At 36.0% G+C, this 14897-nt stretch overlaps 1 protein-coding gene across 1 annotated transcript in view; it reads left to right on the plus strand.

Annotated features, from left to right (window-relative positions):
- Positions 1-1595: 1595 nt before the first annotated feature.
- LOC121101175 (tyrosine-protein phosphatase non-receptor type 20-like) overlaps positions 1596-14897 on the plus strand; it is a 31518-nt gene continuing 18216 nt past the window's right edge. The window contains exons 1-5 of the mRNA XM_040623773.1: positions 1596-1616; positions 2392-2425; positions 5443-5546; positions 11897-11907; positions 12424-12501. Of these exons, the coding sequence (XP_040479707.1) occupies positions 1596-1616; positions 2392-2425; positions 5443-5546; positions 11897-11907; positions 12424-12501 (248 nt within the window). The remainder of the gene's footprint in view (positions 1617-2391; positions 2426-5442; positions 5547-11896; positions 11908-12423; positions 12502-14897) is intronic.

The following is a 14897-nucleotide window of genomic DNA, read 5'->3' on the forward strand; positions in this document are numbered from 1 at the left end:
ACAAATGAGTGGAAAGTTATCCCATGTTCATGGACTGGAAGAATTAAAATTGTTAAAAATGTGTGTACTAGCCAAAGTTGTCTACAAATTCAGTGTAATCCCTATTGACATTCTAATGGTATTTTTTACAGAAGTAGAAAAAAAATCCTAAAATTTATATGGCACCACAAAAGACCACCACGCTTTGTATTTCAAGCTATATTATAAAGCTGTAGTAATCAAAACAGTTTGGTACTGGCATAAAAAACAGATACATAGTCCAATGGAACAGAACTGAGAGCCCAGAAATAAACTCATGCATATGGTCAACAATATTTGACATGGGAGCTAAGAATACTCAATGGAGATAAGACAGTCTCTTATCTCTTAAATGGTAGTAGGAAAATTAAATATTCATATGTAAAAAAATGAAGCTACACACACACACACATACACACACACAGGAGTGTTATTCAGTCATAACAAAGAAGGAAATCCTGCTATTTGCAACAACATGGATGGACCCTGAGGGCATTGTGCCAAGTGAAATAAATCAGAGAGAGAAAGACAGTACTTTATGGTCTCACTTATATGTGGAATCTGAAAAAAACGAAAAACAAAACAAAATCATAGAGAAAGAGATCAGATTTGTGGATACCAGAAGAGGGGGGATATGTTGGGGGGGGATTGGATGAAGATAGCCAAAATGTATGAACTTCCAGTTATAAGATAAGCATGTGCTATGGATGTCATGTACAACATGATGTCTATCGGTTAGCACTAGTGTATGGTATATATGAAATTTGTTAAGAGAATCTATATGAGGTAATGAATAGTAACTAAACTGATTTGATAATCATTTCATGATTTACATAAGTCAAATCATTATGTGGTACATCTTAAACATATACAATGCTGCATGTCGATTATATCTGAATAAAACTGGGAATTGATCAGTGGATGAGTGGCTAAACAATATGTGGTATATTCATGCAATGGAATATTATTCAACCTTGAAAAGGAAGGAAATCCTGTCACATTGCTACAACATGGATGAACCTTGAGGATATTACGCTAAGTAAAATAAGCCAGTCACAAAAAAAATATTGTATGATTCCATGTATGTGAGGTATTTAAAGTGATCAAATTCTTAGAAACAGAAAGTAGAACAGTGGTTACCAGGTGCTGGGGGGAGTGGGAAAAATGGAGTTGTTTAATGGATATTAAGTTTCAGATTTGCAAGATGAAAAAGTTCTGGAGATCTGTTTCACAACAATATGCATATAGTTAACACTACTGAACTGTATACTTAAAAATGGTTAGATGGTTAGTTTTATGTTATATGTTTTCTACCACAATAAAAAAAAAGTGGAGGGAGTGCTAGCATTGGAAAATTACCCTTTTGTACCCATTACAAAAGACTGAATCACGCAAAAAGCAACAATGAATGCTAAGTCTAGATGAAAATTTCAGTGAAGAGCAGGATGTGTGTGGTCACAGAGTGTCTCTCTATAGATTGTGCATTAATTGCAAGATAGGATAAAATAAAAATATTTTATAGGAGAAAAATTGGACTTAAATCAGTGGACAAAATTAATGTAACTAATGAGGGAGAGATGGACAATGTAAGCTTTCAGGTATGAAACGCTGAGAAAGAAGCCTCACCTATGTGAATGAATAATCTGAATTTAACCATGAGGAGACCTCAGATGAAACTGAAATAAGGAGCATTCTGTTAAAACCAATGGATCAGAAGGACTATATTCTATCAAAATGCGCATATCCAAAAATTTAAAAAAGAATAAGAAATAGCAGGAAGATCGGTAGGAGAAGGAAGGGGAGAATGGAGGGGGGGTAAACAGAAGGGGGAATGAACCATGAGAGACTCTGGGAAACAAACTGAGGGCTTCAGAGGGGAGGGGGGTGGGGGACTGGGATAGGCCGGTGATGGGTATTAAGGAGGGCATATATTGCATGGAGCACTGGGTGTTATACGCAAATAATGAATCATGGAACACTACATCAAAAACTAAGGATGTACTGTATGGTAACATAATAAAAAATTATTATAAAAATATTTTGAGAAACTACTTACAATAAAATTCATCTTTTGGAAGAGAAAAAAAAGAATTCACGTCTTTGAAGAAATTTATTTCACTAAATTGTCAATTTTGTTAGCATAAAAACTTCTATTTTAGAATAATCTTTGATTTATAGACAGATTGTGAAGATAGTACAGACCATCTGCAATACCCCTCGTCCAGTTTCCCCTGTTAGCGTCATATATTACCAGGTACATTTGTCAAAACTGACCTTAAAGAAACTGGCCTTGGTATATGAGTATAAACTAAATCCCAGACTTTATTTGAATGTCACCATTTTTTCCCCCATTCATGTTCTCTTCTATTCCAGGATCCAATGCAGGATATCACATTGCATTTAGTTGGTATGTCTCCCCAGTTTCTTTTGGTCTGTGACAGTTTCTCCGTCTTCCTTTGTTTTTTGTAACCTTGACAGGCTGACTAGTGGCCAGGTATCCTGTAGAATGGCTCCCAATTTACAGTTGTCTGATTTTTTTTTTAATTATTAAACTAGAATTACAGGTTTGGGGGAGGAATACCACTGAAGTGAAGTGCTCTTCTTGTCACATCATATCAGGAGGCACATGACACCCACGTGACACCACTGACACTGTTAATGGTTATCATTTGGTTAAGGTAGTATTTGCCAGAGGTGTTTTCTCTGCTGTAAAGTTACTGTATTTCCCTTTTCTCACTCTTTAGAACTAGTCACTAAGTCTAGCCTGCCCTCCTGGGTGGGGAAGTGAGGAAGAATTAAGCTCTACCTGTTGGGGGAGGGAGTATATATACATTTGGGGGGATTTTTCTGTAAAGAAGTTTTGTCTCTCCTACCCTACTTATTTATTTGATTACTTGGTTATATGAGTACGGACTCATTTATATTTATTTTATACTTCATTATAATCTAATTGTTACTTACTTTAGTGTTCAAATTGTTCTAGCCCTGGCCCTTGGAAGGTCTTTCAGGTTGACTCCTATGTCCTGTCCTTTCACACATCCCATCCTTTAGGGTTTTTTTTAAAATATTTTTTTATTATATTATGCTAGTCACCATACATTGCATCCCTAGTTTTTGATGTAAATTTCCATGATTCATTACTTGCGTATAACACCCAGTGCATCCCCTTTCCTGTTGAAGGGCATCTCGGCTCCTTCCACAATTTAGCTATTGTGGACAATGCTGCTATGAACATTGGTGTGCATATGGCCCTTCTCTTCACTATGTCTGTATCTTTGGGGTAAATACCCAGTAGTGCAATTGCTGGATCATAGGGTAGCTCAGTTTTTAACTTTTTAAGGGATCTCCACACTGTTTTCCAGAGTGGCTGTACCAACTTGCATTCCCACCAACAACGTAAGAGGGATCCCCTTTCTCCACATCCTCTCCAACATTTGTTGTTTCCTGCCTTGTCAATTTTTGCCATTCTAACTGGTGTAAGGTGGTGTCTCAATGTGGTTTTGATTTGAATTTCCCTGATGGCTAATGATTTTGAACATTTTTTCATGTGTCTGTTAGCCATTTGTATGTCTTCATTGGAAAAGTGTCTGTTCATATCTTCTGCCCATTTTTTTTCTTTATATGTTCAGGTGATAATATGATCTGTCCTTTAGTTGACATTTATTGTATAACAGTTACACTGATAGATTTTTATGATACTGAGCATAATTTAAAATCTTTTGATAAATCTAACTTAGTGTACATGTTTCTTCCAATGCACCATTTAGTAATATTGTACTTAGGATTTTTGCATCAATGTCCATTTTTAAGTTTGGCTTATAATTTTTCTTGTATTTTACATGTTTTGTTTTCATGTAAGTAAGGACTTTATTAAACTTTTAGTATAAATCAGATAATTTTACATTTTAAAAAATTCTCTGAAATAGTTGTATAAAAAAGATTTTATTCATTAAAAGTTTGATAAAATCTCATCTGGAAGCCTCTTTGGGCCCAGATGTCTGTTACCTCCTGGGGATGAGATTTTTAATTATTGGTTTAACTTTTTAAATGCTTATTATACTACTCATGCTTTCTATATATTCTTGGGTAGATTTTGATGATTTATAATTCTCTGTAAAAGTTTCCCTTTCATCAAATTTGTCTAAAGTTACTTACTTTTAAAAATGATAGTTGGGTCCGTGGCTGTGCTCTTTTTCCTTCTTAATGTTAATTAAATTGAGTAGTGAAAGAGGTTTGCGTATTTTTAAGTCCTTTTTCAAAGAACTAGTCTTTGATTTTGTTGATCTATTGTTTTAAATTACTTTCTATTTGCTGTATTTCTTTATGATGTCTTACTTTCTACTTTTTTGGGGGTTTCCTCAGTTTTACTTGGCCTTTATGATTGAATATAAAACTCATTTTTGTCTGTTTTTTCTGCTTTTGTTATAAATGTATTTGAAAGTATGCATTTCCGCTTTAAACACTGCTTTAGCTACCTTTTACGTTAGTTTTGATATGTTGTTTTTTCGTTGATATTTCATAATATATACATACAAAATTAACTCGTGTTCTAATAGTTCATAATTTCTATTTGTCCTTTCTAACACATTAGCGAATGACCCTTTTTGTTTCCAAAGTACATGCTTACTGTATTTCTTACTATATTTGTACTGTTGATTTTATATTATGATATGTCACAAAACTTCTAAATCATAATATTTAGGGCTGCCATGATATGGGAAACAGTACTCTGAATGCTCAGTTCTAAGATCGGAGAAAAATATCTCCTTTGGCTTCTATCTGAAATATTCTGTGCAGTGAAAGTAACACGGGTAATTAGCAATGATCCTGTAATAAAGCCAGCAGCGACTTTCCTAGGGAGGATTCATATTATATTCTCAATAAAGCCTGAAGTGACTTTCTGCATACATTAACATATTGCTAATTTATTTATTATTAATAATTCAAGAATTTAAAGTGAGACTTATGTAACACATTGTTCTTTATCTAAGAAGTTAACATATTGCTAATTTATTTATTGTTAATAATTCAAGAATTTAAAGTGAGACTTATGTAACACATTGTTCTTTATCTAAGAAGTAGACCCTAAAAGACAGAAGAATTATCTTCTGTGATACCCAATGCATAGATTCTGGAAGTTGTATATATTTAGGATTTACCTGAGAGTAATACAGAAGTAGGAACAAAGGGACTGCTCAAAAATTAACTTTCTGAGGATGATCCTAGAAGAAGTCTCATGTTTCCTATGTTATTTTTTTAAAGCAGGGAGAAAAGTGATTAATATAGGAGATAAAGGTGAAATGACCGTACAATAGGAAAAGTAGGTGAACATTCCCCTTGTGTAGCTTGGGTTTTCTCATTAAGGCACAGCCTTTCTCTGTGTAACCCTTTGCATTTGATCAATTCTTCCCTTCCCTTTTTCAGGAAAAGATGAGGAGGAACGTGAATGTGGTTCGAATGACGTGACTTCCAGGGAGACTTTGCCTTCATCAAGTGAGAAAAAGACACCTAGATCAGTGACCCATGAGGTACAACTAGAAGAGGGATCTTTGTTAAATGATTGTGGCTCCTGTCTAATCACGGAGTAAGCTCTCTAAGGCATAGGGGTCTATTTTGTTCTCCTTAGTACAATGATTCTCAGTTCTCTGCCCCTCTGATGTTGAAGACGACCAAAATAGCAATTTGAAAGAGTGGAACTCTTTGCAACTCTAAAGAAAACCTCTTGATACTATTCTGGAAATTTTACTTATTTTGGCATCAATTTCATTTTGTGCTACTAATAGAGATACAAAATGAATTTCATATAAAATTTCAAACACCTTTAGATATATTGATTGATGGAATTTTTTTTTAAAGATTTTGTTTATTTATTTGACAGATATAGAGACAGCCAGCGAGAGAGGGAACACAGCAGGGGGAGTGGGAGAGGAAGAAACAGGCTCATAGTGGAGGAGCCTGATGTGGGGCTCGATCCCATAATGCCAGGATCACGCCCTGAGCCGAAGGCAGACGCTTTAACCGCTGTGCCACCCAGGCGCCCCGATTGATGGAATTTTTAATTGATAGAGATAGTATGCTGCAGTGTCTCCAAACTATGGAAAGGTAGAGGGTTGGGAAAAATCTGGGGCAAACACTTTCACCGTGACATGTGTCTCCTTCCTTGTGGAGATAGCTGCCAGGATTAGAGCACAAAAAGAGAAATACATTTTCATCATGTGGGTGGTTTGCATTTTTCCTCTTACCTACTGGATTTTGGGATTGCCATCATGTTGCTGTCCTCAGACTCACACTCTGTAAGTTCCAGCGTTACCAGAGATCAAAGTAAGCACCAAGAACAGACTCCGCTTCTCCCGCTTTCTAGTTTGGCTGCCCTCTCCATCCAGGACTAACAGTAATGCTGCTGCTTTGAAAAACAATGCTGTGGTTTGGTCGTTCTCTCATATAGGAATCTGTGCATTCTTGTGTGACGTGTAAGGTGGCTGCATCGAGGCCACCTACCATCACATCTCTGGCTGGCAGTCTTTAATTCTTAATGTACTGCTGGGCTCTTAGCCCCACTGTTGATACTTTTCTCTGATCAGAATGATTTTATAGTTGAGGGAGAGATAATTTCAAAGTGAGCACTTTCATAAAATGTCCTGAGTAGATCCTTTTTATAACCATATTTGAGTCCCTTCTAGAACTAAATACGTTTTATTTTGTTTGTTTTCCCCTATATTTTATGGCTTGACCCTTCTAGGATGAATTTTGATATGCTTTAAAGTTTCATTTTAGAAAAGAGTATCTTAGAGAACATTTCTGGATGGTTTTTAGAGTAACATGTTGGGAAAACCAGCTGATTTTACCAGAATTTGCTTTTCTTAACATTTCATGAATTAATTTGATGTTATAGCCATTTGATGCCCTTTCAGTTATGATGCTATCCCTAGAAATTATCTAGACTCAGACTTGTAGATGATTAGATTTGGAAGCTAGGTCAAGACATTTTTATTCCAACACTCATTTTAGAGATGAAGAAACTAAGTCCCAGAGAGCTGATATGATTTGGCTGTGATCATACAGCTCTTCAATCACAGCAAAGACTAGAAACGAGGCTCCTATCTCCTAGTATTACTGCTTTCACTTTGTCCTCATATATCCTTGGCATATGCAGTACAAAAAACCTAACTTAGGTTCCTTGGAAAAAGTTATCTGGCCCTTTCTTTAATTTGACATTAATTTGATTCAGTGAGCAATCTCCAAAAAGACCTGACATCTTGGTAATTTGGTATATTTCTCCTTGTGCCTTCTTAGCGTTGTTAGCCAAATCACATTTCACTCAAAGACGTATTAGTCCTAAGTGAGCCTTTAATTTGAATTGCAGCCATCTAAAACAGTTTGCTTCTTGGATAAATGTAATCAAGTTGATTTTGAAGTGTGACTTGAAATGTCTCAGGTTTAAATTATGGTAAGAATTCTCACCCAGGTGATGTCACTTTTTCTTAGTAAGTGAGTTGTAAGAAAATGGGTTTTTAAACATGTCTTGTTGGAGATGAGTGGGATTATGTTGGTGCAATAGTACTGTTCTCTTTCTTTTCCTCCATCCCATTTCATTCACAATTTTCACATTCCTTTTTAATTCTCCTGAAATTAATGTTTAAGAATTTGTTTTACCAATTAGGGTTGATAAACTAGTTTTCAGGACAAGGCCAGCTCTGTAGAACTCATTCAATTTGGTGGTCATCTGTGTAGTTTAAAGAGAAGAAATCTTTGAGGGACATTTTCCCTTGATTTTTTTTTTTTTTTTAAGATTTAAATTCTTGGGCACCTGTGTGGCTCAGTCAGTTAAGCGACTGCCTTCAGCTTAGGTCATGATTCTGGAGTCCTGGGATCAAGTCCCCCATCCGGGCTCCCTGCTCAACAGGGAGTGTCTTCTCTCTCTGACCCTCCCCTTTCTCATGCTCTCTCTCTCACTCTGTCTCTCTCAAATTAATAAATAAAATCTTTTAAAAAAATAAAGATTTAATTTTTTTAAAAAGATTTTGCTTATTTATTTGTGTGTGAGAGAGAGAGCACAAGCAGGGGGAGTGGCAGGCAGAGGGAGAGGCAGGCTCCTGGCTAAGCAAGCAGCCCAGTGCAGGACTTGATCCCAGGCCCCTGGGATCATGACCTGAGCTGAAGGCAGGTTCTTAACCAACTGAGCCACCCAGGTGTCCCTTCCCTTGATGTTTTAAAGTAAAAGAATTAAAATACACAGAGCAACACTAACAAAAGAGAACTAATGTAGCTATAGTAATATCAGACCAAAAGACTTAAAAGCATAAAGTATTAGGCTTTACAGGTCACTATATAATACTAAAAGGTTTAGTTCACAAGGAAGATATAAAATTCTAAATTTATAAGCACCAGAATATATAAATCAGTATTGGACAGAATTACAAGAAAGAATTGATTAAATTCACTGTGATAGTGGACAATTTAAAAAGATCTCTTTTATTAAAAGAATAGACAATAGTTAAAAGAGTATAGAAATTATAAAAAAAATTAGCCAGATAGATAGAACAAACATATCTATAGAACATCCAAAAGTTAGAGAACATACATTCTTTTCAAGCATACATGGACCACTTATAAAAATTTACCATGTACCAAATCAAAATACATCTCAGCCAATTTTAAATAATCTTTATAGTACTGACTGTGGCCTCTGACATAAGGAATTCTATTGGAAGTCAACCACAAGTAGATAAAACACACATTTGGAAATTAAAGACATACTCAAAACTCATGGGTCAAAGAAGAAGTCATAGTGGAAATTTAAAATATTTACAATAGAATAAATATAAAATTACTGTATATAAAAATGTGTGGTTTTCTCATTGTGCAGTAGTTAGCACATGTATACCAAATATCAAATTATCTACCATAATAGATTATACCACTATATGTACAATGGTACCAGCTATAAAGTATGTAGGAGTCAATCTAAGAAAAGATATGAAGTACTGTTCTTGAGAATATTTAAAAATATTTTGTTATATAGCTATATCATATTAATGGATAATAAGTCTTAATAAATGAACAAACAATTATCCCTAATTTATTTATTTATCTTTTTAGAGATTTATTTATTTATTTTAAAGAAAAGAGTGGGAGGAGGGGCAGAGGGAAAGGAAGAGGGAGGGAGAGACTCTCCCACAGACTCCCCACTGAGCGTGGAGCTGGATGTGGGGCTCAATCCCAGGACCCTGAGATTATGACCTGAGTCAATATCAAGAGTCGGATGCCCAACCACCTGAGCCACCCAGGTGTCCTAGATATCCCTAATTTAAACTACAAAATGAGTTTAACTTAATTTCAGTAAAATTTTCAAAGTTGTGTGTGTGTGTGTGTGTGTGTGTGTGTGTGTGTGTGATTTGATCAGCTGATTAAAAAACTTTTGGGAAAACAGGAGGTCAAGAATAGGCAAGACAGTATTAGGAAAGGAAGCAAGAGTATATATGTGGTGGAGAGGCCACTGGCACTGCAGGTTGTCAAGGCTTATTAGAAAGCTATATAGGAATTAAAGAAATGAGGTAATACAAGAGGAAGTGGCAAATAAGACCAATGAAACTGCATAGAAATTCCAGAAAAAGACCCATACACCTATGGGAACTTTTTTTTTTTTTAATTTTATTTATTCATTTAAGAGAGAGAGCACAAGCAGGGGGAGAGGCAGAGGGAGAGGGAGAAGCAGACTCTCTGCTGAGTAGGGAGCCTGATGCGGGGCTCGATCCCAGGACCCTTGAGATCATGACTTGAGCCAAAGGCAGACACTTAACCATCTGAGCCATCCAGGCGCCCCTGGAACTTTTTATGTGACAGGTGATGTTGTAGATTTCTACAGTGGTCTGCTCAATTAATGGTGTGGTACAATTGGTTATTTCAATAGGGCAAATAAAATGCATTACTACCTGTGAGTAAATTCAGTTGGAATTGACCTGTCTATTAAAAGAATTGACAGAACCTTTTCTTCTTCCCATTGAGGAAATGATCTTGTGTTAGCCTTCCAGAACCCTGTTTCTCTGAAAACCTGATAAAGGTGGACTATCAGCTGTGTTACCAGGTGGCATTGGTTATGGTAAAAATGACCCCTAGGCTGGGAGGATTATGACCAGGACAATAATGTCTTGTTAAGAGTACAAATGGAGTGCGGGGCGCCTGGGTGGCTCAGTCGTTAAGCGTCTGCCTTCGGCTCAGGGCGTGATCCTGACGTTCTGGGATCGAGCCCCACGTCAGGCTCTTCCGCTGGGAGCCTGCTTCTTCCTCTCCCACTCCCCCTGCTTGTGTTCCCTCTCTCTCTGGCTGTCTCTATCTCTGTCAAATAAATAAATAAAATCTTAAAAAAAAAAAAAAAGAGTACAAATGGAATGAATGTGGGAATCCCCTTGGTGTAAGCCCGAAGTTAGGTTCATGAATTATCAGAAGAAATACTGGTTCCTGTGTAGCTTGAGGTTTCTAAGCCAGAGGGACTTAGGTACACACCCATGTGGTCTCATTGCATGACACCTAAGCTTACACTAGAATGCTGTTAGGGTTCCTGATGAGGGCAAGCTGTCCTGCTGACATGTTGTGGCTCTTCACCTGTATCCTTTGCAAAGCTCATCTGGTACCGAGTGTGGCCTCCTGGATCTTGTGAATGTCCAGTTGAATACAAGATCACTGTTGGTGGTTGAGCAGAGTGGGCAGGGTACACTTTACACTGAAACTGATTTTAGGTGAATTAAATCCCAAAATATTGAAAGCAAATGTTGAAAAAGTTTTAAAAATATTTGAGAGTTGGTATTTTTCTTACTTGCGTAGGGAAGGACTTTTAATTATTTTTTTATTTGGATTTTTATTTTTCTACTTATTTTCATTTGAGTATAGTTGAGACATAATGTTACATTAGTTTTTGGTGTCCAACATGGTGATGTAGCAACTCTGTATATTAGGGTATGTTCACCACAAGAAAGGACGTTTTATGTTTTATATATTATTCAAAATGGCAATTAGCTAATCCACCAGAATTTAATATATTTAGCAAACTACTGCTAAAATATAAGTTAACTTTATATTTCAAGCAATCCTTATTCATATTAGGCTAAAAACAGTTAAGTTATGTTTTGACTTATTAACCAAATGAATAGGGTTGGTAAGAGTGCTGGGTAGTTGTTTACATCTTTCCATTAACATGCTTGTTTCCAAAATTGATTGTGTTTGGGTCCATGTTCTGAAATGATGGCTGTAGGTATTCCCACAAAAGGTATTCCAGGTCTAAGAAGTTTCATAGAATAAGCAAAACACATGCATGCACACATGTAAACATATTAGCAAGAGGGGAAAGATTAAGAAGTTCTACACAATCAGTGTCAAAGACACTTCAGAAGAGATGGAAAGACATGGAATAGGCTATGGCTTGAGATGTGGCATGAGAAGTAGGTATGAGATGAGAGTGGTCAGTTAGGCAGAGGCAGACCATGGAAGGCTGCCTGGACTTTGGATCTGCTGTTTCTTTTGCTCGGGATGCTTCCCTTTCTCTTTGCTTAGCTCTTCCTTTTATCTTTTAGCTACATGGCAGTTATATATCACCATACTTGGTTATTGCATTAACACACCAGCTGTAACTTGTATGTTTGCCTGTGTATTTTCTTTCTCCCGAGCATACACATGCTCCGCAAGGGCAGAGCACACTCCTCTCTCGTTCACTCTTTCATCCATAGCACTTGGAGCAGTTATCTGTGCATTCTAGGTCCTCAGAAAAGAATTGTCAAATGAATTGATTAATTGAAGCAGAATTACTGAATCTTTGTTTTAATGTGATTTCTCCCTCTAATTACACTCAATTTTTAAGAATTATACAGGGCTCTGAATGCAACAGAATGGACTGAAGTCTATGGGGACACCAAAATCTTATGGCAGAGACAGAATTACTGGATTAGATTATATAAGCACTAAAATAAAGATAAATATAGTGCTAAGAATTTTGTATTCCCAGTAAACCAAATGTGATAAGCATTCACGATGAGAGTCTTCTCTGAGCTACAGGGATAATTTTTTTTTTAAATCAAAAATGAAGCTTATTTTTGCCAACTTTTGGAAAATAACTTGGGTGATTCAATAAAAATTCATTTGTGTGTGCATAGTACTTTATACTCTGTTTTGACAGATTGTAAAATATTTAATAGGGAGCAATACATTTCAATAGAAATCACTGACTGTGTGGTTTTAATTCTAATTTAATTTAATTTAATTTAATTCTAATTTAATTTTAATTCTATTATTGAAGACTTTATTGCTCTTCTTAAGCTATAGAAATCATATTTCTTTTAAACTATACATTCCTAAAATCATAGCCATAATTTTCTTTTCTTTCTTATTTCTGTAGGTTTTGAAAAATGCAGATAGCTCAGAGAAGGTAAACCTCTCTGTTCAGAATTTCCAACACAGTAATTACGATGATTTTTTTAAAGATGCTTCGGAAAGGTATAACCAATATGCTTATTTAGTGAGCTTTCTGTTCATTCATGCTTGTAGCCCTCTCAGTGGAGACAGTGAATAACGGCCCTCAAATGTTTGATTAGTTTCTCAAGATATAACTCTTTGTAGTAAGTACAACTTGATTTGGCTAGAAATGGGTTGTGTTTATGATGTCATAAATATGGTATTAACACAAGAAGAAGATACCCCTAAAGAATTTCTCTGTCATCTCAACAATTATACAGTTCCAGAGTCTTTGTAAATGTGTTGGGAGCTTTGGAGAGGGCAGTATACTTGAGGTAAGGTAAAGCACAGGACACAATTAATTCTACTAGAAATTATATAGATTTCCAAGAAAGGAAATACTGTGCTAGAAACAGTAGAACTGTTAGCATGGTGAATTCTTGGTACTATATATGAAAACATTTAAAGAACCAAGAGAAAAGTAAATTTCCATTAGAAAAACAAAAGAAACAATAGCATTCATGCTTATAAAATGTTCAAATTTAGGTGTTGCATGCAAAATCATATCAAAGAAGAGAACATTTTAATGAGCCATATTTCCATTGAGATTTATAAGTAACATTAACTGTAGTCACTGGAATAGCATCGCATAATAATGTGTATAATATAAAGCTTGAATATACAACTTTCAAAAGTGCATTAAGTGAACAAATAAATAATTCAAAAGGCATTTTGAGATCCTATTATATGCTAATAGTATATACGAATTATTAGATGCTAATTATATACTAAGCACTATATACAAATGCAAAATATTACATAGTTCTTGCCCTTTATAGTTTAATTAGGGAAACAGGTATGTAAAAGACAAATTTAAATACAATGTAGTAAGTATTATTATAGAGCCAAAGTCCAAGGATTGTGAATGCAGAAGACAGAAATATGCATGGGGGGAGTTTTTTCACCAGCTTCTTTGAATAAATATTTAGGTTGGATTTAGGATCTTAAGTGGAAATCTAGAAGAGCAGGGGAAAAGGAAGGGAAGAAAATTTCAAACTTGGGGAAGAAGTTTGTACAAAGATAAGAAGTTGTGAAAATACCTTATTAATGGTGAGAAATGTTATGTGTTAAGAGCTGTAGGGTACCTGTGAATTGGAATGCCCAGAAACTCGAGAGGATGAGGTAGAGCCAAAAATATAATGTGGGCCAGACTGTGAAGGAACTTGATATGCATGAGACCAAAGAGTACATATTTTAGTCAGTTTGTTAGAATTAAAAGGAAGTACAGGTGGAATTTTTCTTGTTGTATTCATGCATATGTCTGTCTACCCATCTAGGAAGAGGATTGCGGGTAGCAAGGTGGATGATATCTGGCAAGAAATGGGGAACAATTAGATATTTATAGTAATCCAAAAAAGGATGAGAAGGAGAAAGAATAAGAAACTTGAAATGACTCACAGAAGCAAAAGAAAAAGGCATTTGTTTTGTTAAGGTTAAAGCATAAGATGCACAAAAGAGATCATTATGGATGACGATGGAAAAGTAGGAAGGGGCCAGATTGCCAGTAACTTAAACTGTGAGGGACTTGGGTTTTTCCTGAAGTTGGTGGGTGGGAGAATGGAATTTGAATTTAGGGAGAGTTTTCTCTAGACGTTGGAGATTAGAACCAGAAATCACATTAGGAGGCTTTTGTTAAGTGGGGTTGCAGATGAAAGTGCAACAAGTCAGTGGGGTAGTGAGAAGCTGGACAGGAACAGAAAGAGAGCGTGGCTAGTATTGGAAAGAAAAATTTGTTAAGAGAAAGTTGAAAAGGGTTTCTGTTTTTAAGATCAGGGAGAATCAAGTATTCTTATGTTATGGAAGAATTTATACATGGGGGAGATTATATATATAAGAAAAAATAATTTTAGAGAAAATGTCTAGGAGACAGAAGGCACAGAGTTGAATGTGGAAGGATTAATTCTGATCAGGGAGAAAGTAAGGAATAATTGAAAATGTTGATGTATCTAAGTACACATTTTAAAAAAGTAAGTTGAACATGTTCTTGCTTTCTGGCTTATATTTTCTAGAAGGGCTACATTTTTACAAAGGCAGAGAATTAAGATAGGGTCTACATGAGGATGGTGGTTCAGAATTAGCTGCCATGGAAGAAAGGTAGAAGAAACTCGACAGGGGCATACCCGTGTTTTCTGGATGGCTTTCTGTTGATATCAGAAACCCCAGTGACCTCAGTACTTTTTTCCCACAGCTGAGGTAAAGGAGCCTAGTTGATCCAAGATGGCTAGTTTGCAAGCCAGGCAAATGTGAGAAGAGATAGAGTATTGTGATCAGACGTTGGGACTTGGGAATGATCTCTGTGGAGGTGGGCCAGCTCCAGGGGCTGACAACAGAAGCACATAGCTGAACTAGAATGGAGATGAATGTCAACTGAATAATTA

The sequence above is a fragment of the Ursus maritimus genome, unplaced genomic scaffold (genome assembly GCF_017311325.1).
Source record: "Ursus maritimus isolate PB19 unplaced genomic scaffold, ASM1731132v1 scaffold_7, whole genome shotgun sequence".
Lineage (NCBI taxonomy): Eukaryota > Metazoa > Chordata > Mammalia > Carnivora > Ursidae > Ursus > Ursus maritimus.